The sequence below is a fragment of the Anolis sagrei genome, chromosome 6 (assembly GCF_037176765.1).
Source record: "Anolis sagrei isolate rAnoSag1 chromosome 6, rAnoSag1.mat, whole genome shotgun sequence".
NCBI classification, from domain to species: domain Eukaryota; kingdom Metazoa; phylum Chordata; class Lepidosauria; order Squamata; family Dactyloidae; genus Anolis; species Anolis sagrei.
Genome location: NC_090026.1, coordinates 23,854,221 through 23,879,428, shown reverse-complemented (window position 1 = coordinate 23,879,428; position 25,208 = coordinate 23,854,221). Strand labels below are relative to the sequence as shown.

Below are 25,208 nucleotides of genomic sequence, written 5' to 3'. Positions count from 1 at the left end.
CCAGAGGCACTCCAAGTGGCCAGCTACTGGTCAAAGACTATTTAGTATAATGACAAGGTTTTTAAACATTGTGTCTCTTAAATATATTACAACTACCCTCGGTTCACTTGTGATACGAAAAATCAATAAGGAATTGTGGGAGTTGAAGTCCAAAACACCAGGAGAAACCAAGATTGGGAACCACTGTCATGGACAAAAGGTTGCATGGCAGAAAAAAGAAGAAAAAGAACCTGTTCCCATATAACTGGAATTCCCCTTTGATGAGGCCTTGCTGTGTGTGAAAAAGCATATACAGTATAAAAGTCTCAGGGACACAACAACAAATGAGTGCATTTCGTAATTTTTTATTTGACAGAAAAAATCTCCTTGCTGTACATATCAAAAAAAATTAAATGCTTTTAAGAAATATGAAGAAACTTCTGTTCCCACCCCTCCCTGATTTAGGGTTTCTCAGCTTCTTTCCAGCAAAATCTCCATTGCCTTCCCCCCATAAAATGACTGACTGCCCAGTTTCCAGTCCCCATTCTTGACCCCTCCTGACCTGGCTCAGCTGATCAATATGAAAGAGTCTGCTTCGAGGGAGGGATGAAAAGGAAAAAAAAGAGCACAGCATATTAAAATCTGTTTCTTTTGGGGGATAGGAATGGTCTGATTCTTAATTTTGCTACCATCCAAAGTCAACCCCAGTGCTGCAGGCTACTACTTAAAAAAAAACCTTTTCCCTTCTCCTTAAAAAAAAAAAAACAAAAACGTGCCTGCTTCCCCGAAGGCAGCAGAGGGAGGGGAACTGAAGAGCCTCCCTTCCCATAACTTGCCCCTCATTGAACTTTAGGAGATCTTCAACACCAACATGCACTCCTTCTGGGTTTCATTTCCTACAACCCTCTGCCGTTTCAGACAAGGGTGCCTGAGAAACACTAAATCAAACAGATTAGCTCACATATCTCCCTACTCCCCACCCACCCACCCACCCCCTTTTTGTGTTTTCTTTTTTAAAAACCTTTTATGTCTAAATCAACGAAAAGAAGACCCCTCTCTCAAAACACAGAAGTAAAGATTTTTTAAGCTGTAAAACGCACAGGAAAAAACGCTCACAGGAGGGGAGGGGGGTCAAATGAACGTCACCAACTGTTGGAGGAGGAGGAGGAGCGCAGAGGCAGCGGATCCTGGTGGGTGCTGAGCAGAAATGTCCAGGGAAGAGGGGAATGTAGCTGCCAACAAATGATGGGCAATCAAGACGGGGACAGTGAAGGAAAAAGAACTAATGAGAATAAAAAGCCAATGGCAAAGGAAGAACCTCCTCCCTCCTCCCATGCAAACACATTGGTTTCCAATGGGCATCAGAAGGCAGGGGGCTCCCACCTGGGACAGCACTGAGGGAGGCTGGATGGCGCAGTCTATGGTTGCATGGGCAAGGGCTTTCCAGACTCTCCAAGAAGCTTAGGGGGACCTAAGGAGGTAAAACAGAGATAGAGATGGTTAAGAACAGGCTTTACCACTACAGCTGGCTGCCCCCCTAACCGACGAGCCCTGGAACATGTTATCTCCCACATGGAATAAGCCAGTCACAGGCACATGTTACCTTGAAGTTCTGCGGCGGAGGGGTCGGGGGCTGGGGGATTTGCGTCGCCGCTTCCGCCCTGGGGACCTGCTGATGCTTCGTCTGTTTCTCTGCGTGGACCTGTCCCTGGACCTGTCCCTAAATAAAGGGGGCAAGGCAGAAATAAATAAATAAATAAATTTAAAAAAAACTTTATTTATACCCCGCTCCATCTCCCCCAGGGGGACTTGGGGCGGCTTACATGAGGCCACACCCATCAACACAATAGACACAGTATACACAAAACATAAAATGCAAAACCAATATAATAAACAACACAGCAATATAAAATCAAACTTCAAACACAAGAAATTCCACAGGGTAGGGCCACTTCAGAATTAAAATTTAAAATATAAAAAACACTGGGAGATAGGCAGTGTAGGATTGTCATGACGGGGAACCAGGATGAGTAAGGATTTAATTGCACGAACCATAAACTAAAGTGCTTCTGAAAGTTGAACCAGATCCTATATCAAAAGTTCCTCCAGTTACTTTTCTCCTATTCAAGCAGATCTACCATCAGCAGGGCCTCCAGAGCCTCCACACAAGAAAAACTCAGGGTGGATTCAGATACCTACCTACGTCGGTCCCTTGAAGTCAGGGGTGGATGCACTGGAGGTGAAGCACGGCGCCGTTCTGCTGGGGAGTAGCTGAGGGAACGTGAATCACGCAGCGAATCAATAGGTTTCCGGGGGCTGCGCGACCTACGTACAGAGAAAGGATAACTGGTTAGAACGACATGCAATGGACAACACAGCAAGGCCCACATATCTCTGGAATGGGCAAATATTGTTGGAAACAGCAACCTTCCAAGCCTTCGCTATTTGTTTGTTAAGGTTTGTATTTGCTAACCTGTATTGTATGCATATATTGATATGCCAGTTTGACTGACCTCTTTGGTGTGGGAGGGACTACAGACATGTGATGGTACTGGACATGTTCCGACTCTATTTTATCATCTGTTTGCTTTTGGACTTCAATGTTAGCAGTTTGCTTTAGACCTCAGTGGAGGTGGATGCATTACAATGGACTTCAATGGAAGCAGTTTCCATTTTGGACTTATGCAGGAACAGTTTACTACTGTATTGAGAAGCGGTGAGTACAGTTATACAGTTTGGACTGTCATAAGATGTATACTTAAAAACTTTGGACTATAGACTATTGATTAAGAATGATGCCCTGTGTTCTCAACACAAAGAAACTACACTGTATCTGTAACTGAAACTTAATAAGAAATGTGCATGTATGCTAAATTAATACAAGATGTTTATGAGTAAACAAGATATTTTACCCTTTTAAAGAAGACTTTGTTTTTTTTGTCTCTGAGTGATTATTTTTAAACTAAAAGATTTCGAGAGAGTGTGTATGTTTTGGGCAACTACAATTTCAATTTCAACTTCAAAGAAACATTTCAAAACTCTGCTAGCCAAGTACATGTTTTTTGTGCAGTGCCATGTCTTTGTTCCTGGAAGTTCAAAGACATGGTTTATCAGTTTAACAGCTGAGTTGCCATTACACAAATGCTTGTGAACAAATGCTGAGTTGCCATTACACAAATGCTTTTCAAAGGGTTGACTTCTAACAAGGTCATTCCTTTCCTTGACTAGTGGTTTTCAAAAGGTGGTCACCAGATGTTCATGAAGATTCAAAAAGATATGACATCATTTTTCTTTTCAAAAAGGTTATGAATGCCATTTTTCCAAAACATATTGCCTGTTCAGAAACCAGAAGAGTCTACAATAATTATTTTTGTTGATTCTAACATGACCTGCTCTTCCATCGTTTTCATAATGACCATGTACAGCAGTTAGCACAGATATTACCTCACATACTTGCCACTGTTGCCACTCATTTGCTCGACCCCTCTGAGAAAGTGTGATGGAGGAGGTGCGGCAGGAGCAGCAAACTGTCCTAAGAAGTCCCCCTTGAGGCCATGGGGCTAGGCCAAAAAGCCTGCTGCGAAGAACAATTTTGTCACATCAGCCTTCCAAGGCTTGGCACAGGACATAGTCAAACTAGATGAGGTTGCCATCCAAATGTTATTGCTCATTTTCCTTACTTTCCCTTATCAGTTCAAAAATAACTCCAAGATTAAAAATGCAAAGGTACGGTTAAAAATAAAAAATGTTACTACACAAGTATACAAACGACTTGTTGGGCATATCAAGACAGTAGCTTCAATTCGCATTACTTTCAACATTGATGATCAATAAACATTTTCAAAATCTTATAATGTGCCATGCACACATGTGTTCTCACATCTCGAAATTTCACATTTTTTTACTCCCCCCCCCCCCCCCAAGCAATCCTCACTTCCCTGACTTTTCAGAAAGCAGCAACCATGAGTGAAAGTCAGAAAGCTGACTTCCCATATTCACTTCGTAGATTTAAAAATGATTCTCCTTGACAAAACAGCACAGGGAGAGACAAGTGTTGTGGAACTGATCCTTTCACATACCCAGGGAGAAAAAAAAGTGAGGGAAGGAATGGTGGGCACTCCTACTGTGACCCTTACACACACTAAGAAATATGCATGACAAGGTCTCAGAAACCACATTTCAGGCCATGTAAAAACAGTCTAGTAAAGGGTTGCTGTAAGTTTTTCGGGCTGTATGGCCATGTTCCAGAAGCATACAGCCCAAAAAAACTTACAGCAACGCAGTGATTCCAGCCATGAAAGTCTTCAACAATACAGTCTAGTGAAGAGTGCTACACCACGCAGCTTCCTAGTTCTTTTGATGGCTGGCTGGAAGAGAAGAATATAAGCCAGCAAACATATACAACCTTCCTTAATAGTAATGTTAGTAGACGCTAGGCCCAGGAGTCAGATTCTCACAGCACTAATAAGAATTTTAAAAAGTAGTACCCACCTCTGCTCAAGGCTTGAGGTAGGGCACAACACAGTTAAAATACATAATCATAAAAATACATTCAATAATATGCATATTTTATAGAAATATTTCTATAAATACACATATTTAAAAAACATGGAACGAAGACTAAAATACAATAGACACAGAATATGAATTTAAAATTCATAGTTAAAAATTGATTGGGCAGGCCTGCTGGAAGAGATAAGTCTTCAGGATCTTAAATTCTGATAGCTGATTTAGCTGTCCAATTTCTTCAGGTAGGAAATTCTACAGATTCTGGGCAGCCAATGAAAAGGTCTCTTGGTTGATGGATGCCAGTCGGGTTCTAGCCGGCTGGAGGTGATTGGGCACACAGTGCTAGCAGTCACTCTTAAGGGACTATCTTGCCAGAAGACAGAACCTGAGTGTTCAGTCAGGAAATTCCTGGGTCCAATCCACCCGCAGTGGAGCCAAGAGAAACATAACCAATAGAGAATGTCATCACCTTTGGGCAACAAACAATATCTACTACCCAATAATCAAATACGTACTTCTTCTTTTCAGGAGAGGGCTTCTTTTTGGGGGCCACCTTGGCTGGCACCTGGGATCCAGTCTTAGCAGGTGATGGTGAGGATGACGAGGACGACGAAGAGGAAGAGGCTGAAGAGGAGGAGGAGGAAGAAGAGGAGGAGGACGACGAAGAGGAAGATGAGCTACTGCTGGAACTGCTGGAGCTTCGGGAATGGCGTTTACGCTTGCCCACTTCTGGAGGCTTCTCATCCTGGTTACTCTCCTTCAGCACTGGGCTTGGTGGCCTGGGCAGATTAGAGGACAGAAGTAGTATCAAGCTCACACACACAGAACATATTTATCAGAAAAAATAAGAAGAGGTTTTGGTTGGTTAATTCAAGATTCTTAGTTTAAAAAATAAGAATACAGATATTTTAAAACAGGAAAGTTATGGGGAAAGCCTGAGAAACTAGCTATCTTAGCCTTACTTCAAAGTTCCTTTTACAATACAGCTGTTGTTGCTTCTCTCACATTTTGAAAATATCTAAAGTCTTCCCACTACTTGGATTACTGCTGGAGTGTGCTGAATATCTCCAAAAGAGGGAAAGGAACTGTCACGTGAATGGATAACTAGGACAGAAGGGAAACCCAGTGAGTGGGAGACTTAAGATGTTCTTAGACCAATATAGGAACAAACAGAGGAGAAGCAGTAATCCTGCCACTAAGACCATGTCTTTGTTGGGGAAGCAACCTTCTCAAGCCTCCTCTATATGATGTTTGTCTGTTTTGTAATGTGTTTTATAACCTGAAGTGTATATCTTATTTGATTTGCAGTTTCCTTATCTCTATATACCTAAAGCAGTGGGTATATAAAATACAATACAATGTTCCGGTTAAAACAGGATGACAGTTAGGGAATGTCTTTTGATTTTGAGAGGTGTGTTGTGTCGTGAATGAGCTTGAGTACAGAAGCCTGTCAGAGCGCAGAAGCTCATGTTAGGAAGTTAGAAACTGTTGAGGCTTTTATTTGAAAGTAAATTCTTATTAAAGAGAGCTGTATAAAGCAAGATGGTTTATGAAAAAACTGTTAAAGACTACAAGTTCAAGATACAAACTCTCTAAAACGTTACTGAAGTTTTTAACCCTAGACAAGAAATGTGTCTGTATATTTAAATACATGAAGTTATCAGACAAAACTTGTTATTGGGTTGTTGTGTGTTTTTTCGGGCTGTATGGCCATGTTCCAGAAGCATTCTCACCTGACGTTTTGCCTGCATCTACGGCATACCTCCTCAGAGGTAGTGAGGTTTGCTGGAAACTTGGAAAATGGGGTTTATATATCTATGGAATGTCCAGGGTGGGAGAAAGAACTCTTGTCTGTTCAAGGTAGGTGTGAATGTAGCACCTACCTTGATTAGCATTTAATGGCCTAGAAGTTTCCACAGATGTATTTCCACCGACCTCACAGCCTCTGAGGGTGCCTGCCATAGATGCAGGCAAAACGTTAGGAGAGAATGCTTCTGGAACATGGCCATACAGCCCGGAAAACACAAAACAACCCAATGATTCCAGCCACAAAAGATTTCAGCAATACACAAAACATGTTATCTTTAAAAGAAGTCTGCTTGCATCATTGACTGCTGAAAGCATCAAACAAAAACAAAATGCCTACATGCCCAACGATCATTCATTACCAAATAAACTCTGCTACCCCAATGGTCAGTGATCCTAACAGGACATGACCCATTATCCCAATAGTCTTAACAGAGTCTGTAGCATATGTTGAAAATTCTATAACTTAGGATATTTTGTGCAAGGTTTCCAGTGGTCAGCCTCTTGCTATCTGAACTTAAGCCAATTTCTCCGGTGTTGCCTCCTTACACACGGCCCAAACCCCAAATTTATCTAAATACAATGAAATGGGATCTGGAGAAAATATTTCAAACTGTTAAAAGCAAATATACATACAGTCTTGCCACAGATGATTAAATGGAACAAGACAATTGCCTGAAGCTTAGCTATGGTACTTGAGGCAGAAAGCAATTCTACAGTGTGACTCCTGCCAGGAATTGTAAAATGACAACAGGGTGGCCTCTTGTGGACAAATGTCACAATTGCATAATTGAAAAAGATAGTGGACAGAAGCATTTTGGAGAAGCAGCTATGTCAAGCCCATTAGAGCAAGCCCATTAGAGCACATGAGGCACCTTAAAAACTATGAGAAGTGGTTTTCCCCTAGCACTGTGGTTCTCAACCTGGGGTCCCCAGATGTTTTTGGCCTTCAAATCCCAGAAATCCTAACGGCTGGTAAACTGGCTGGGATTTCTGGGAGTTGTAGGCCAAAAACATCTGGGGATCCCAGGTTGAGAACCACTGCCTAGCAGATTTACTTTGTAAGAGGGAAAACGCAAGCAGTACACAATGCATAGACAAAATGGAGGAAGCACTTCTGTCAACTTGTCAAGTCTACAAGGTAAACACAGGGAGTATTTATCTGAAAAACACATTGCATTATCTGTAGGCTTGGCTGTTACAAATCTGAGCCTGTACAGCTCTAACCATATTATTCCTTACTTGTTTACAGCACCCTGTAGTCAAAAGGCTGCCTAACTGCCAAAAATGACAAGAAATTGTATGCACGAGGGATCAGAAAGAATAGAATGCACCATCTCTGTTCTGTCATCCCACTTGTATACCATTGAGGGGAATGGCTTCTATGGTTCTGTTTTAAATGCTTGTTTAGCTCTCAACCAGAATCCAAGTTCTCTCACCCCACCACGCCATATGTGTGATAAGCACAACTATGCTAGGAAGACAAGTTATCAGACTGTAGGAGCCTCCCTTTTTTATAAACGCCTGTCTGAATGTGGTTTGTTAATGTTACAGGATTCAGTTTCAAGAAAGCATAATATAGTACAATTAATTCAGAGGACTGGTATAATAAGGTATAATAGGCCATGGTTTGTGAGGGAGATGTAGCAATACACCTGACTTATAAGTGGGGAGTGGATGCACAATTCCAGCGCTAAAGTAAGAGCAGGCATGGGCAAACTTAGGCCCTCTAGGTGTTTTGGATTTCAACTCCCACAATTCCTAACAGGCTGTTAGGAATTGTGAGAGTTGAAGTCCAAAACACCTGGAGGGCTGAAGTTTGCCCATACCTGAACTATAAGGCTATTTAAGAGAGAGGAAGAAAACTAGGCTCTTACTTTTTCAGTTCAACTTCAGCCACAATTTCCTTTGATGCTTGATCTTGAGGACTTGATTCAGAGGAGCTGGATTCTGAATCAGAAGTTGAAGAGGAGGACGACGATGAGGAGGACGACGATGAAGAGGTGGAAGAAGCAGATGAACTTCTCTTTGCCTTTGAGGGGACGGAGGAGGGTGGTGGGCAGGGAGGAGTGGGTTTTGGGACTGTGGTACAACTGCCCTTGGAATTCCCTTCTGTGGCATCACAAGCTGACTGTGGCTCAGCCTCAAGCATGGGGAGGTGGCCTTCAGGCCTTTCTATTACATTAGCTTTAGCAACCGACTCTTCTTCTTTGGGGACTGAGCCAAGAACAGAAACCAGGGCTGGCAAGGGACTGGAGGAAGCAGAGGAGGAGGAGGCGGGGGATGGCGACCTAGCTTTGGACAGAGAAGGGGAGCCTGCATGAGAACTGCTTCTCCCTGAAAACTGTGGAGCACCAGCAGCTGGATCATCTTTAAACAGACCAGACTGTACGGTCTGACCCTTATCTCCTGGGATGTTGTCTCTGAGAGTGGTGGAACTACCATTCTTCAAAACTGCAGGGGACTCCCGTAGCATGGATGGTGTAGGAGAAAGGATCTTTTGGGATTTGGGAGAGTTCTCATGAGCTGGACTTGGAGTCAGAGCAATGGCAGCGTTGCTTTTGCTGTGCCAGAGGGAAGAGACTGCTGATTTCTCCTGGCTGTCAGCTTTAGGGTATCTCTCCAGCACAGGAGGGGAGCGGGATTTCCTTGCTGGAGAAGTGCAAATTTCCCTGGAGCCTGATCTGGAATGCTTCCTCACAGGAGATGTCTGAAAATCAGGAGATGCTCTGGACCCGGTGCTTTTATAGGCTGCTGTGGCACGTGAAGCATCTAACCTTGGAGGTGAACGGGATGCATTCCGGCTGGCAGAAGACTGCTGAGGAGAGAGCCTTGACATCTCTCTTCGTGCTGGTGATCGGGAATTACCCCTGCGTGGTGAGCTGATAGAGCGCTCACCCTTCCGCTTGAAGTGAGATTTATCCTGGCGAGATGGGGACCGTGAATGACTTCGCCCTGGGGAGGAAACAGACCTTTCTCGCCGTAGCAACCCCCTAGACTTGTCTCGTCGCCTGGAGAGTGAAGGAGAGCGGCTCCTCTGTGAGGGCGAGCGAGATCTTCCCCGGCGTAAGGAACTTCTCCTTCTGTCACAGTGGGATGATGATTTAGACCCACGTAGATTCATGCTGGTGTTTGACTTATCTCTGGAGCGTGATCTGGATCTTCCACGCCTCAGAGGTGTTTGAGACTTCCGTTTGGGGCTCAGTGGTGACACAGATCGACGTCGTCTTGTAAGCGGTGTTCTAGATTTTTCTCTTGGACGCGGAGATGATCCAGACCTGCGCCTTCGGGGAGGGGTTCTAGATTTTATTCGAGGCCTGGGGGAAGATCCAGACCTATAACGGCGGTGAGGTGGAGTTCTGGATTTCATTCGGGGCCTTGGAGATGACCCAGACCTGCGCCGCCTTGGAGGAGTTCTAGACTTCAGTCGCGGCCGTGGAGATGACCCAGATCTACGTCGTCTTGTGGGTGTTCTGGACCTTATTCTTGGTCTTGGTGGTGATCCAGACCGGCCACGTCTTGGTGGAGTTCTGGATTTTGCTCTAGGTCTAACTGGTGACCTTGACGTTCGGCATCTTGGGGGTGTCCTTGATTTTACAGGTCTCACTGGTGACACAGATGGGCTAAGAGATTTTTCTTTCCGTTCTGGGGAGGAGTCTGAACTGCTGTCACTGGACTGCCTTCTTGGCTTCTCCTTGACTTCAGTATATGACCCTGATCTGCTCCTTCGAAGTGCATCCCGCATTGTGTCTTTCTTCTCTAAAGGCAACCTAGGACCCATCACTTGACTTCTTGATGTTTCTCTTGCTTCTGGAGAAGCTGCAAGTTTGGTGTGCTTTGCAACTGCTGCTGATGTGCCATTCTTGATTTCTGGGGAAGAATCTGCCTGCCTGTGCACTGGGGATGGCATAGATTTACTTTTGTTGATTGACACCGCTGCAGAACGACTCAGTTTGGGGGGTGATCGAGATTTGTCATCTTCTGGAGAAGATGATGATGAAGAGGAAGAAGAGGATGAAGATGATGAAGACGAGGAGGAGGAGGAGGAGGAGGAAGAGGATGAACCAGATCTACTTCGCCTCAATGTAATCTCTGGCTTTTTCAATCCTGAGGGTGATTCCAGCTGGCCTTGCCTTGAGGGAGACTGTGATTTATCTTTTCCAGAGAGAGATGAACCTGATTTACTCTTCTGGCATGTTGAGGTAACTTTTGCTGTTACTGCCAAGGAACCAGATTTGTTGTGTCTTGGAGGTGACCTGGATTTTTCCTTGGCTTCTTGAAATTTATTTTGCTTTTGGGGAGATTTAGATTTGCCATTGAGTTCAGGAGATGATCTTGATCCACTTCTCCTGGCAGGTGACGTAGACTTCTCTTTCACTGGTGAAGGTGAAATGCCAGATTTCACCTGCTTCAAAGGTGATTTAGATTTCTTTGCATCAGGAGAATATCTGGACTTGCTCCTGGGAGGTGATCTAGACTGTTCTTTTACCAGTGGTGAAGAGCCAGACCTCCTTCGTCTTGGAGGTGATCTGGATTTTTTCAAATCTGAAGAGTCAGGTTTGCATTTCTCCAATGGTGGAGTGGGTTTCTTTTTCGGTTCAAAGGAAGATCCAGATGCAGTTCGCCTTGGAGAAAGAGATTTCTCTCTCAACGCTGGAGGTGATCTACTCTCCCTTAGGTGTGGAGACTGAGGTTTTTCCTTTGTTGCAAGAGACCTCCCTGACCTGCTTCGCTGCAATGGAGATGTAGACTTTGTTCCTGGTGAGGCTGTTCGTGTTGGTGATAAGGAATTTTCCTTTGATGACTGAGAGGAACTAGATCGGCTTTGCCTTTGAGGTGAACTTAACTCTTTCTTCAGTCCTGGTGATGTTCCTGATCTTGACTTCGTTTTTGCTTCTGGAGAACACTCAGACCTGTTTCGCCTTCTTGGCAATCTCTCTTCCATATCTGAAGAGGATCCAGATCTGTTGCTTCTCACAGGTGACTTAGATTGCTTCCTCTGTCCTGGAGATGAACCAGATCGACTTCTTCTGGAAGGTATCTTAGACTTCTCTTCAACCACAGATGAAATATCAGGCTTCTTTGTGACTCTTGGAGATGAACCAGATCTGCTCCTTGGAGATGGTCTGGACTTATTTTTGAGTCCTGGAGGAGTCCTGGATCTGCTACGTCGGGCAGGTGATCTAGATTTCTGCTTTGGGGTTGGAAAAGAACGAGACCTACTGCGCCTTGGAGATAATCTTAACTTCTTTTTCAACCTTGGAGAAGAAGTAGAACGACTGCGCCTCAGAGGTGTTCTTGATTTTTTCTTCCTAGATCTTGGAGAGGATCCAGAACGACTTCTTCTGGGAGACAACTGAGATTTCTTTTTTGCCTTTGGTACGGAACCAGATCGACTGCGCCTGGGAGATGCTCGCAACCTGCTTCTTGGTCCAGGAGATGATCCTGAACGACTTCGTCTCAGTGGTTTTCTGGTTCTGTCTCTTATTCTAGAAAAAGAATCAGAGCGACTTCTCCTTGAAGAAATTCTAGAGGCTTTACGGCCTGGAGATGACACAGACCTGCTTCGTCTTGCTGAAAGCATAGATTTCTCTCTTCTCGGTGAAGAGCTTGACCTTCCTCTCCTGGGAGGGGTTCTGGTTCTAGACCTGGCTCTTCTAGACTGAGTCCGGGATCGAGACCGTACTCGTCTGGGCGGAGTCCTAGATCTAGACCGGCCTCTTCTTGGTGGGGTACGTGAGCGCGATCTTCCCCTTCTAGGTGGGGTTCTTGACCTTCCCCGTCTCCCACTATTTCTGCTTCTAGACCATCCATGCCTTTGAGGAGTTCTAGAACGAGACCAGCCACGCCTCTGAGGTGTACGAGACCGTCCCCATCTGGGAGGACTGCGTGATCGTGACCTTCCCCAACGATGGGGCGTTCTTGACCGGGCACGCCATTGTGGACTGCGAGAACGGGCCCTTCTCAGAGGAGTCCGCGAACGGGATCGGGCACGTCTCTGTACCGAGCGAGATCTTCCCCTTCTTGGAGGTGTGCGTGATCTTCCTCTCTTAGGTGGGGTGCGAGACCGTGATCTACCTCTGCGAGGAATGGGAGTTGGGGAAAGAGACTTGTCTCTGCGGCTGGTCCTTGGCCTGGTGCTCTTGGATGGAGGCGAGCCTGATAGTTCACGTCGAGATGTGGTCTTGGAGGATTGTTTATGCCCAGAGTGGGAGACTTCAGGGGATGAACTCAACCGCTCTCTCTGGGTAGAGGCCTTCTCTTTGTCTTGCCTTTTTGGGGGCTCCACTGGGGAAGAGCTACGAGAAACTGGGGCTGGCTTTCTTGCTGGGGAAGGGGAAGAAGAGGAAGAAGAAGAGCAGCTACCACTCTCTGATGGAGAACGGGAGTGCCTGGAAGTAGAACCTTCATGGGAGACTTTCCTTGACCTGGTTTTAGAAGGAGAAGATGACGAAGCCACTGGCTGCTCCTTCTGGTCTGGGGACATCTTAGACTTGGTTAGTGGAAGAGTCCCATTCTGATCCTCTGCTTGCTTTTTAGGGGGTGGAGAGGCATAGGTAGGAGACTTGCTCTCTTTAGAGGAAGGACGATTGTGCCCTGAGACTTTTTCCCGAGGAGGATCATTTGGCCCTGGAGAGTGATGCTTGAGTCTTGATTCCTGCTCAAATGAGGGAGTAGATTTCCGACCCCCATGCCGAGAAGACTTTCTCTCTTTATCTTTTTCCTTCTCTTTGACAGGAGATAAAGGACTGGCTGATCGTTGACGGGTTTCACGAACTGGAGAATGCTTGGAAGAGGTTTTCTGAACAATAGAAATATAACAATAACAACTTAGACAACAATAACAACTTAGACTCCATGGTTTCTCACATACAACTTCAATGGCGTTAGGCCAGTTATTTTCTAAGTCATTAGATTAAATATGCATACCTCCCGCTTTTCTCTGTTTTCTCGAGGACTTGTGCTCCTGCCCCGCCGGGCAGGTTCAGAAGAAGATGAACGAGCTCTATCTGGCCGACTCTTTGAAACCACTTCACTTTCTTCTTGTTTCCGTGAAGATGTTGAGGGAGACTTGCTCTGATGTCTTAAGGCAGATCGTTTCTGGGTAGAGACGCTGCCTGACCTGCAGGTGACAGGTAATAAAGAGATACTTGCAACTAAGCTTATCTTCAAGACTCTACCCAAAGCTTGATATCTGGTTACAAGCTCTTGGATGTCCATAACAGTACATACCTGCTGCAGGAACCATCTGAAGACGAAGAACGATGTGCCGAAGAAGAACGATCCCGACGTCCTTTTTGAGAAGCAGATTCACTAGTGGACCTAAGCGAGTGAGTTTTTTAAAAAGTTGCACATATGCCTCAGAAAGAAGGGAACTATACAGTAGACAAACAACTATGTTACCTCTTCCGTTTCTTGTCCTTAGATTTGTGTTTGCTCTTAGGACTTGGCGACCTGGGAAAACAAATTTGCTTTGAACCATTCTGGAAATAATTAAGAGCTTTATGTACACCCACTGTTTCCTTTCTCAGTCCCTACGCTGTTGGCTACAAAACTTTCCTACCTTTATATGAAGATGAACTTGCCCCTAAACTAGCTCCAAATTCATAAACAAGAGATCAACAATATAGTCATGTAGTCCACTACATTCATGTCACCTTTCAGCTAAGCAGCTTTGGTATTCCTAACTTACATTGTGATTAACACTCTAAGCAAACAAAGTAAATGCTGCAATTTACTCTTTACGTCGAGGAACACTGTACATACTAGAGCACAGGTCCTCAAACTATGGCCCAGGGGCTGGATACAGCCCTCACAGGTCATTTACCCGGCCCTCGGTCAGGGTCAACCGAAGTCTGAAACTACTCGAAAGCACACAACAACAACAATTCTATCTCATCAGCCAAAAGCAGGCCCACACTTCCTATTGAAATACTAATAAGTTTATATTTGTTAAAATTGTTCTTCATTTTAATTATTGTATTGTTTTTAAGTGTTTTTTGAACTACTAATAAGATATGTGCAGTTTGCATAGGAATTCATTCATGTTTTTTTCAAATTGTAATCCGGACCTCCAGCAGTTTGAGGGACTGTGACCTGGCCCTCTGTTTAAAAAGTTTGAGGACCCCTGTACTAGAGTATAAGCCAAGCTTTTCAACCCTTTTTAGGCTGAAAAATCTCCCTTCAGCTTATAATTGAGCCAAAGTTATTTATTATTTTACTGGGTTATTACTATTTTTATTATTACATTTATCATTTTACATTATTATTATTATAATTATGTTTACATTATATTTACATTATATTATTATATTTACATTATATAAGGATATATAAGCACATTTATATGGAGGAAGGTTAGAAGAATTATTTAATCAGAGTTGGACAGTCTTATCTTAAATTACAGTTTTATGTAAACATTCAAAAACATTTAACCTACTAATCCCTCAATTAATGTCATTTTATTGGTATCTATTTTTATTTTGAAATTTAACAGTAGCTCCTGCATTTCCCACCCTCAGCTTATACTCGAGTCAACACATTTTCCCAGTTTTTTGTGGTAAAATTAGGCACTTCGGCTTATATTCAGGTCAGCTTATATTTAAGTATATGTGATATACTACTGCAGCTTACCTGTGCTTCCTTTTCTTTGACTCTGACCTGAAAAAGAAGAAGCAAAGAGTTTTTACACATACAGCATGTGGTCTAGAAAAAAAGAAACGTGAGGAGAACCCGAAATAATGGTTTGACAAAACAATATCCCACAATGCTACTAAAGTACAAGTGTGACTTCCAAACACTCCAGTCCAGATTGCCAACACATAATGCTACTCTAATAAAGGAGACTACAATGTATAGGGAAAGAATAAACTGGACTATTCCATGCCCCCAATCACAATTAAACATTTTTTCACAAAATTAAAAATACGGTATATTCATTTACTTACTTCATTATAACCATTAACTCAAATGACAAACAGTCTGAAATGATTCCCAACCATCACCACAAGCCTGTCAACTTTTTTCCCAGTGGAGTCCTCACCTGTGTTTCTTTTTCTTTGAACTTTTCTTCCTCTCCCTTCGAGAAGGTGACCGGCTCTCAGACCTTGAAAGAATAACCAAAAGGAACACATCACATATTTCCAAGTTCAGCTGTGAGCCCACAAATCCAAACTCCTTTGCCTTTCTCCCTCTCTAATGTATACTTCATGCCAAACCTACATCCAGCCCCTCTACTCTCTGCATCCCATTTCGGATCTCTAGAGTGTACTCAAGTGTCTTGACTCTCCCACGCACCTGCCTCGGTCTTTCTTCTTTTTCTTTTTTTTCTGTTTTGGAGACGGTGATCGGGAGCTGCTGGACTCTTTGACAAGACTGGGGAGATAAGGACAGGAAGTGAAGAGTCATGTTCCCAACAAGCAGCTAAGCCAGCAAATGAGAATTCTCCTGAGCCTTAAACTCACAAGAAAATAAAGTGGACCAAGTCTATGACAAAACTGTCAGAAATACTAATTAACTAGGTATTTTAATTACAAAAATGTGAGTCAAGCATTGAAAGTGTTCAATGGATGCAATGACTTAGCAAAAGCTACATTTCAATATTAGTAAGCCTGTAGCTTAGTACGCTTCAGTGTTAGTTGCCCTCAGTATGAGAGAAGCCTCAGTATGAGAAGGCTCCAGTATTAGTTTGCCTCAGTATGAAAATGCCTCTGTGTTAGTAGGCCTCATTGTGTGAGAAGCCTGGTGTGAGAAGGCTTCAGTGAGAGAAGCCCCAGGTTGAAGGCCTCATGTGTCAAGCTCCAGTGTGAAGGCTGTTGTGTGTAAAAAGCTACTTTGTGAAGCTCCTGTGTAAGTTCGGTGTGAGAGGAAGCTCAGTGAGAGCAAAGCATGAGAAAGAAGGCCAGCATACAAGCAAAGAAGTATAAAGAACTTTGTGTTATGGAAATCTTGTTCTTGTAAACAGTGCAACCATTTTATTTTGCTATAAAGAAAAGCCTCCTAAGGAAGATATAACATTAACCTGTGCATTTTTGTTCTTTTTATCACTTTTGGCTACTAGTCCTGGGTCACGTTGCTGCTAATAAGTTAGCCTGTTGTACATTTATGAGAAGGATCTTTGGTTAATAAGCCCACTTCCCCAACATAATTGATCTTGAGTATATCCCTTACAGAAACAACCCCCTTTTTTTAAAAAAAAAAACTTTTAATCAAGCAAGGAGACCAAATACTTTGTGGTCTAAATCAACTCAACTAAATCTAATGGATCAATGGGAACTTTATGTAGTTCCCACAGATCCTGACTAGCAATTGAATTAAAACCAGGTTTTCCTAATATAAGCTGAGGAATACATTTCATATGTCTTAAATGATATAACTTTAACATCTTTAGATGCTGTATTCTATATGTTTCATTCATTTTAAAAACTGTTTAGAGAAACTGCATTAAATTTAGAAACTAAAAATAGAATGGAAAAATATTTCCTCTTTAAAATAAAAGTGCTAGAACCTTTTCCTCGGTCACATCCAAACCACTCATTTCCTCTCCTACCTGTACTGCTTTTGCTGCTCCTGCTGTTGCTTGGCTGCAGCAGCTGATGCCGCCTCCTTGGCCCTGCGGTTGGGGTCAAAAGAGCTGCCATCCACGTAGTTGTCACTAATGCCAAAGGCAGCTCGAAGCCTCTCATTCTTTTTCTCGTTGGCCTCAGCCAACTGATGGGTCTCAGTGACACTGGAAAAGAATGACAGCAGTGATTAGAGAGAGAAAAAGGCAACTGTGAGAGACATGTGGAGAGAAGAGCAGAGAAATAACATCATAATCAAGAGGCCTTACTTACGTTGGCTTCTGCTGCTGTTCTCCCTCCTTGACTACCGCTACATCCTTCTCAAGAAGCATCATCCGAAAAGTGGCTACCTTCTCTTGGATCTCCCCAGCTCCATACCTAGGTTGTGTAGATCAGAATGTTTAGGGAGCTTAGCAGATCAGATTCACACATAAACTACCACATCTTTCATGAAATTGTACAAAGTGTTCCAAAAATGTATAAATAGCAATTGATACAAAAAATGCACCACATTGACAATTTTACATATATCTCAACAGGCATAAATGAAATATAAACCACCAAGTCTTTTCCTTGATATGAGCCTTCAGGAAGCCCCTGTTTTTACAGTTTCCACTCCCCACACCTAAATGCAGGGATAGTATTAGCCTGCATTACAAAGTTGTTCTAAGATTACAGTTATTTGACTTTACAGGACATTTTAAAGTATTATACCACCTGGCTGGGAATATTGTGCAAGAGCTGGAATGGTTGTGCTACATAAATATTCAGCACTGATAGTAAAGTATTGCTACGCATAGTATTATTTTCTCCAGAGTAAGAAAAATTATTTATTTCTATCATCGGAACTCTTCAATTCACGTACTGCTGCAGGTTCTATGAGTTTTTCACATCCTACTAAACACATTTCCCTACAAGCTTGCTGTCAGGGAAGGGAAAACATTGTTTAAGTAGTTTATCTATCTATCTATCTATATCTATATATATATACATACACACATACACACATACATACACATACATACACCATTATGCAGGGATTCTTGAGCATGTCCCAATGAAATTGCTAGTGCCACATCATTTTTACCTAAATTATAATATTCAAAGGCTTCATTTTAATAGTTCTGAATAATTAAGTAACCCAGACTACTGCAAAGATCCAAAACCTGGTGAGCTACTTTCTCCTTTAATTACTGAGAGTCTCCTTCAAACCCTTAGTTACAAGTCGTTGTTCTCACTCAGCCTCCCATCTATTCCCATAGTTATGTTACAAGTGTTTTCACCTCTACTCTTCTGTAACCACCTACCCTTGCTCTTCCATTAGCTCAGCCAGTTCTAAGCATTTCAGCTCAACTTTCCGCTTGCGCTCGTGGTCCAGGATGTCCTGATTGGGTTTTTTAACTAGAGACGACTCCAGCTTCCTCAACTCTTCTTCTGACTTGTAGTCAGTGCGATCCTTCTTGTGGCGCACAGCCGAGAGGTTGCGCTGCACGTAACCGTTGGTGCCACTGCCCCGGGGAGTGGGGAGTCCTATCCCATTGTACATGGCTCCCACAGGCTAGCACCACTGGTGCTTTTGATACCTAAAGTAAAATACAGGGAGTATGTCAAAAGAGGGGAATGAAGAGAAAGGAAGAGCAATGAAGCGTTTTTGCCAAACATTCCTCGTACTAGGAAAAATAACCTTCCTCTACTTCTGCAAACTGAAGCATGAAGAGACAAGATGTACAGAGAACAGCAATGAACAAAACTGAAAACAAGTATGCATCCTTATAGCTCCAGCCTGCATCTAGCCTGACATCTGCACACACTTTCCTTTCTTCTCTATTTCTGATAGAAGTCTCAGGATATAGCCTGCTCAGCTTTTCCTTCCTATTAAACACCTCTTAACCCCCAAACTACGTTAATACATCGTGAAGGTTGCCCCATCATCACTCTTATTCCAATATTTCCTGTGTAGACCCCATCTACACAGACTATTTAAATGCAGTTTGAAGCTGGCTTCCACCTTTTATTTTCATGTCAGGAGCAACTTGAGAAACTGCAAGTCGTTTCTGGTGTAAGAGAATTGGCTGTCTGCAAGGGCGTTGCCCAGGAGACACCCAGATGTTTTGATGTTTTACCATCCTTCTGGGAGGCTTCTCTCATGTCCCCACATGTGGAGCTGGAGCTGACAGAGGGAGCTCATCCATGCTCTACCCAGATTTGAACCTCCGACCTGTCGGTCTTCAGTCCTGCCTGCACAACAGTTTAACCATTGCGCCACAGTGGGCCCCCAGATTCTAACTGTGGGGGGCAGACAACAAAATCTCACAAAAGTGTGCAAAAGAAAGCCCTCAGTGCATATCAATGCCACTCAGGTTTCAAAGTGGTCCCAGTATTTCCTATGTAATCATATGCAGAGTGAAACCACTTTCTTCAATACTGGTTTGATGCCTCTTCCACACTGCCCCTATATCCCATGATCTGATCCCAGATTATATGGTTATCCCAGGTTAACTGGAAGTGGGGACACATATAACCCAGTTTAAAGTAGAAAATCTGAGATCAGATCCTGAGATATAGGGTAGTGTGGAAGGGACCTGAAAGTGCATTAAATAGTCAGCACAGCCTGTCCCTAAAGCTTATGGATTTTTATATATTTTTAAATATAAATGCATACTAATAATGGCTGAAACCATCCAGAACTGGGGAAACCAAAAATAACATTTATTTCAGACAAACAATAGGATTACATATATAGACACCCTTTCAAATATAGATTAGAGTCCAGAATTAGCCCAAAGCAATTTGCAGCCTGGGGAACAACATCTCTATAAACACATATGGTGACAATTGTCTCCTCCTCAGAAAGGCTTCCTTACTCTTTGAAGGAATTTATCTCCTGTCATGATGTTCGTTTGCAACCTTCCCCTCCCCTTAAGCCTTATTATTTGAAGGGATATATCTACTGGCCTGATGTATGATTGCAACCTTCTCCTTCCCTTAAGTCTCCTTACTTTTAGGAAGGAATATATCTCCTGCCTTGATGTTTGGATGCAACATTCCCATCCCTTTAAGCATCCTTACTCTTAGAAGGAATATATCTATTGTATGGATATTTGGTTGCAACCTTCTCTTCCCCTTAAACCTCCTTACTCTTTGAAGGAATATGCCTACTGTCCTGATATTGTCTTTACTTTAAATAGTAACATGTCTCCAATCTTGAAGTTTTCTTGCAACCTTCCCTTCCCCTTAAGCGTCCTGATTCTTAGAAGGAATATGCCTACTGTCCTGATATTGTATTTCCCCTAAGAAGGAATATGTCTATTTTCCTGATATTTGATTGCGTCATTCCTCTCCCCTTAAGCCCCCTTATTCCTTGAAGGAATATATCTTCAGGATCATGATGTTTGGATGCAACCTCCACCCCACCCCCCACTTTAAGCCTCCTTACTCTTTGAAAGGATATATCTACTGGCCTGATGTTTGGTTGCAACCTTCCCCTCCCCTTAAGCCTCCTGATTCTTTGACAGAATACGCCTACTGTCCTGATATTGTCTTTACTCTAAGGGCCTTCCACACAGCCCTATATCCCAGAATATCAAGGCAGAAAATTCCACTTTATCTGAGTGTGGATCAGATAACCCAGTTCAGAGCAGATATTGTGAGATTTTCCACCTTGATATTCTGGGATACATGGCTATGTGGAAGGGCCCTGAGAAGGAATATTTCTCGTCTTGTTGTATTTACATTCAAGAAGGAACATGGCTCCCATCTTGATGTTTAGTTGCAACTTTCCCCTCCCCCTAACCTCCTTACGCTAAGAAGAAACATGTCTTCCATCTTCATGTTTGGCTGCTACCTTCTGTTCCCCTTAAACCTCCTTACTCTAAGAAGGAACATGTCTATTGTTTTCATATTGCATTTACTCTAAGACAGTGGTTCTCAACCTGGGGTCCCCAGATGTTTTTGGCCTTCAAATCCCAGAAATCCTAACAGCTGGTAAACTGGCTGGGAGTTCTGGAAGTTGTAGGCCAAAAACATCTGGGAACCCCAGGATGAGAACCACTGCTCTAAGAAGTATCATGTCTCCCATCTTGATGCTTTCTTTGGAACCTTCCCTTAAGCCTCCTGATTCTTTGAAGGACTACATCTTCTGTCTTGATGCTGCATTTAGACTAAGAAAGAACGAAAACATCTCTTGTCCTGATAGTGCCTTTACTCTAAGAAGGAATATGTTTCCTGTCTTGATACTGTATTTATTCTAAGAAGGAACATGGCTCCCATCTTGATGCTTGGTTGCAATCCTCCCCTCCCTTTAAGCCTCCTTACTCCGAGAAGGAATAGGTCTATTGTCTTGATGTTTGACTGCAACCTTCCCCTTTCCTTAAGCCTCCTTACTCGGAGAAGAAATATGTTCACTTTCTTGGTATTGTATTTACTCTAAGAAGGATCATGTCTCCCATCTCGATGGTTGGTTGCAACCTTCCCCTCCCCTTAAGCCTCCTGATTCTTTGAAGAAATACATCTCCTGACTTGATACTGGATTTAGGCTAAGAAGGAATGTGTCTACTGTCCTGATATTGTGTTTACCCTAAGAAGGAATACGTCTCCTGTCTTGATACTGGATTTAGGCTAAAAAGGAATATGTCTCATGTCCTGATATTGTATTTACTCTAAGAAGGAATACATCTCCTGTCTTGATACTGGATTTAAGCTAAGAAGAAATATGTCTCCTGTCATGATATTGTATTTACTCTAGGAAGGAATAGGTTTCCTGTCCTGATATTGTATTTACTCTAAAAAGGAATCTCTCCTGTCATGATATTGTATTTGCTCTAGGAATGAATATGCCTCCTGTCCTGATATTGTATTTACTCTGGGAATGAGTATGTCTCCTGTCCTGATACTGTATTTACTCTAGGAAGGAATAGGTCTCCTGTCCTGATACTGTATTTACTCTAGGAATGAATATGTCTCCTGTCCTGATATTGTATTTACTCTAGGAATGAATATGACTCTTGTCCCGATACTGTATTTAATCTAGGAATGAATATGTCTCCTGTCCTGATACTGTATTTACTCTGGGAATGAATATGTCTCCTGTCCTGATACTGTATTTACTCTGGGAATGAATATGTCTCCTGTGCTGATATTGTATTTACTCTAAGAAGGAATATGCCTCCTGTCCTGCTATTGTATTTACTCTAAGAAGGAATATGTCTCCTGTGCTGATATTGTTTTTACTCTAGGAAGGAATACATCTCCTGTCTTGATACTGGATTTAACCTAAGAAGGAATATGTCTCCTGTGCTGATATTGTATTTACTCTAAGAAGGAATACATCTCCTGTCTTGATACTGTATTTAAGCAAAGAAGAAATCTGTCTCCTGTTGTGATATTGTATTTGCTCTAGGAATGAATATGCGTCCCGTCCTGATATTGTATTTACTCTAGGAAGGAATATGTCTCCTGTCCCAATACTGTATTTATTCTAGGAAGGCATAGGTCTCCTGTTGTGATATTGTATTTACTCTAAAAAGGAATATGCCTCCTCTCCTGATATTGTATTTACTCTAAGAAGAAATATGTCTCCTGCCTTGATATTTGGTTACAACCCCCCCCCCCTCCCGTTTTAAGCTTCGTGCTGCCTTCTACCTTCGTATTGACTTGCAGATGCCCTCCCTCCGTGGGCCTAAAAGGCTCCCTTATCTTCCCACCCACACCTTCTCCGGCCTGGCTAAAACCACCCCATTTCAACCCCGCTCCCCTCGGCGAAAACAACCCCACCGCGCAGGTCCCTCCAGCTCAAGGCCTGGCCAAAAAAAAAGCCCGCCACTCGGCGTCCTCGCCGCCCCCCCGCCCCAATCCCCACCCTACCAATCGCAGCTGGGAAGACCGAGGCCTCCTCGGCGGAGTAGGCCTCTCCCTCACCCAGCCTGCCTCCCTCGCGCAGCCCAAGGGAGGCCGCGGCCTGCGCCACTGGCTCGCGCGACTACCTCATCCGACGCGGCAGCACGAAGCCGCGGCGGCGCAGGGTGACGGGGAAAGGGGGAGGGCCGCCTGCGCTGTCCCCTCACGGCCGTCCAGTTCGCTCCCGTCTGCCCCTTCTCCTCCCCCGTTGGATCATGGGAAACGTAGTCCTTCCCCTCAGGAAGCCGGGCCCGCGGACGCTCACAGGAAGGGCGGGAAAGACTACGAGTCCCGGCAGGCCTCGCGGGCAGCGCGAAGGTCGCCCGCCATTTTGTCAAAGCGCTCCGAGGAAGGGTTGCCCTGAGGAAGGAGGGGGGGGGGCTTTCCCTCGCTTCTCGCCCCCGCTTCCAGTCCCGTTCTCCCCAAACGCCGAATGATCCGCGGTGTAAATCGGCAAGCACCAAGCCTCGCGAGGGGAACGAAGAGGAGAGAAACCCTTGCTCCCGTCGGCCACCGCGCGGCCCCTAATTAGAGTCAGCGGGGGTGGGACGCGGAGATCGCAAGGGGAGATCTCGCGAGATTTGCTGAGGGACGGCTGCGGCGTGCGTTTCTCAATTCGCCTCGGAGCACTTTTCCGTGATGCATGCCGGGAATAGTAGTCTTGCCAATGCCATTGGCCGTATCAAGCGCTTGGGGCTACTTGCAAACAGACTACAATTCCCAGCAGGCACCGGGTTAGAGGCGTCCCCATCCTTTCACTCCGGCAAAGTAACAAGCGGGGAGTTCTTTCCTAGAAGAACTTCCTGTCAAGAATAATAGGGAAGTTTAGCTAACGGCAGCCTTTTCTACACTACCATATAATCCCTAAAATCTGCTTTGATCTGGATTATATAAGTCCACACTGACATATAATCCCTGATATGTGTTTTGATTGGGATTATATGAGTCTACACTGCCATATAATCCCTGATATGTGTTTTGATTCGGATTATATGAGTCTACACTGCCATATAATCCCTGATATGTGTTCTGATTGGGATTATATGAGTCTACACTGCCATACAAATCCTGATATGTGTTTTGATTGGGATTATATGAGTCTACACTGCCATATAATCCCTAATATGTGTTTTGATTGGGATTATATGAGTCTACACTGCCATATAATCTCTAATATGTGTTTTGATTGGGATTATATGAGTCTACACTGCCATATAATCCAGTTCAACAGATAATCTGGGTTTTATGGCAGTGTAGAAGGGGCCTCCTATAAACCAGTTAAGATCAGATAATCTGGATTTTGTATGGCAGTATAGAAGGGACCTCATATAATCCAGTTCAAAACAGATAATATGGATTATTTTAATCTGGATTATATGACAAGATACAGACAGATACCAACACCCCTTCTATACTGCCATATAAAATCTAGTTTATCTGATTTGAACAAGATTATATGGCAGTATAGACTCATAATCCATTTCAAAAGCAGGTAATGAGGACTATCTGCTTTGATAATCTGGATTATATAATAAGTAACGATTAAAATAACTGATTTAAAATGAAAATAGTAGGATTAATTAATAAGTAAAGGTAAACTGTGCAGAAAGCTAGTATTAAACTGGGGATAATTACATCTTCCAAAGAAACTCTTCCTGCTAAACTACTGCAGCATATATGACAAATAATAATAATAATAATAATAATGGGTTATTATTACAGCCCGAAAAACTTAAAGCAGCCCAATGATTCCGGCCATGAAAGCCTTCAATGACACAATAATAATAATAATAATAATAATAATAATAATAAATTTTATTTGTTACTGGGCTCTCCTCATGGCTCCTAAAATAGAAGGGCTCAAAGAAAACAACAACTATCAAGCATTAAATAATTACCAGAAACTGGATTAAAATCAAAATGTAAAAGCAGGATTAAATACTAAGTTAATTAAAATTGAGAAGAAAAATCTACAGCCAAACCTCCCTTCCACTGAGCTATTGCAGAACAAGAAAAACAAAGAAGGGGTCAAAAAGGATCAGAAATAAAGTGAAGGGGAAAGACTCTCTTTAAAAGCACATGCCTGGCTCCAAAATAATTTAAGGCAGGCCTCCCTTAGCTGTGTTTTTGAATATATTCTTTCCCCTTTCCTTGATGAAAATGAGGCTATAAATCTTTTGACATAATCATGAAGAGGCATGACTCACAAGAAAAGGCAATAACGCTAGATAAAGAGGAGGGGAGGGCCTGTGTTACAGGTGGATTGACTCAGGCCCCACACAGCTGTATAAAATCCACATTGGACTGGATTATATGGCAGTGTGGACTCAGATACCAGTTCAAAGCATATATTGTGGACTATCTGCCTTGATATTCTGGGTTATGTGACTGTGTGGATGGGCTCTCAGTCAAGGAAGCTGAAGCGCTGAATATGCAAAACCAGAGCAGTGCTGTTAT

General features: G+C 43.3%; 1 protein-coding gene across 3 annotated transcripts; it reads right to left on the bottom strand.

The window, feature by feature from the left end:
* Positions 1-964: 964 nt before the first annotated feature.
* On the bottom strand, positions 965-23,301 carry SRRM2 (serine/arginine repetitive matrix 2). Of its 3 annotated transcripts, none has more exons than XM_060780584.2 (15): positions 22,719-23,301; positions 18,164-18,439; positions 17,130-17,234; positions 16,844-17,023; positions 15,592-15,669; positions 15,338-15,400; positions 14,929-14,955; positions 13,699-13,749; positions 13,528-13,617; positions 13,225-13,417; positions 8,172-13,096; positions 5,004-5,267; positions 2,179-2,304; positions 1,583-1,699; positions 965-1,450 (listed from the first exon to the last, which is right to left on the bottom strand). In XM_060780584.2, exons 2-15 carry the CDS (start codon positions 18,400-18,402, stop codon positions 1,441-1,443), a joined length of 6,468 nt encoding a protein of 2,155 aa, XP_060636567.2. In that variant the 5' UTR covers positions 18,403-18,439; positions 22,719-23,301; the 3' UTR covers positions 965-1,440. The 3 variants fall into 3 exon arrangements, with proteins under 3 accessions (XP_060636567.2, XP_067326037.1, XP_060636566.2); XM_067469936.1 differs by having other exon boundaries at positions 22,773-23,301; XM_060780583.2 differs by having other exon boundaries at positions 22,838-23,301.
* Positions 23,302-25,208: the final 1,907 nt, after the last annotated feature.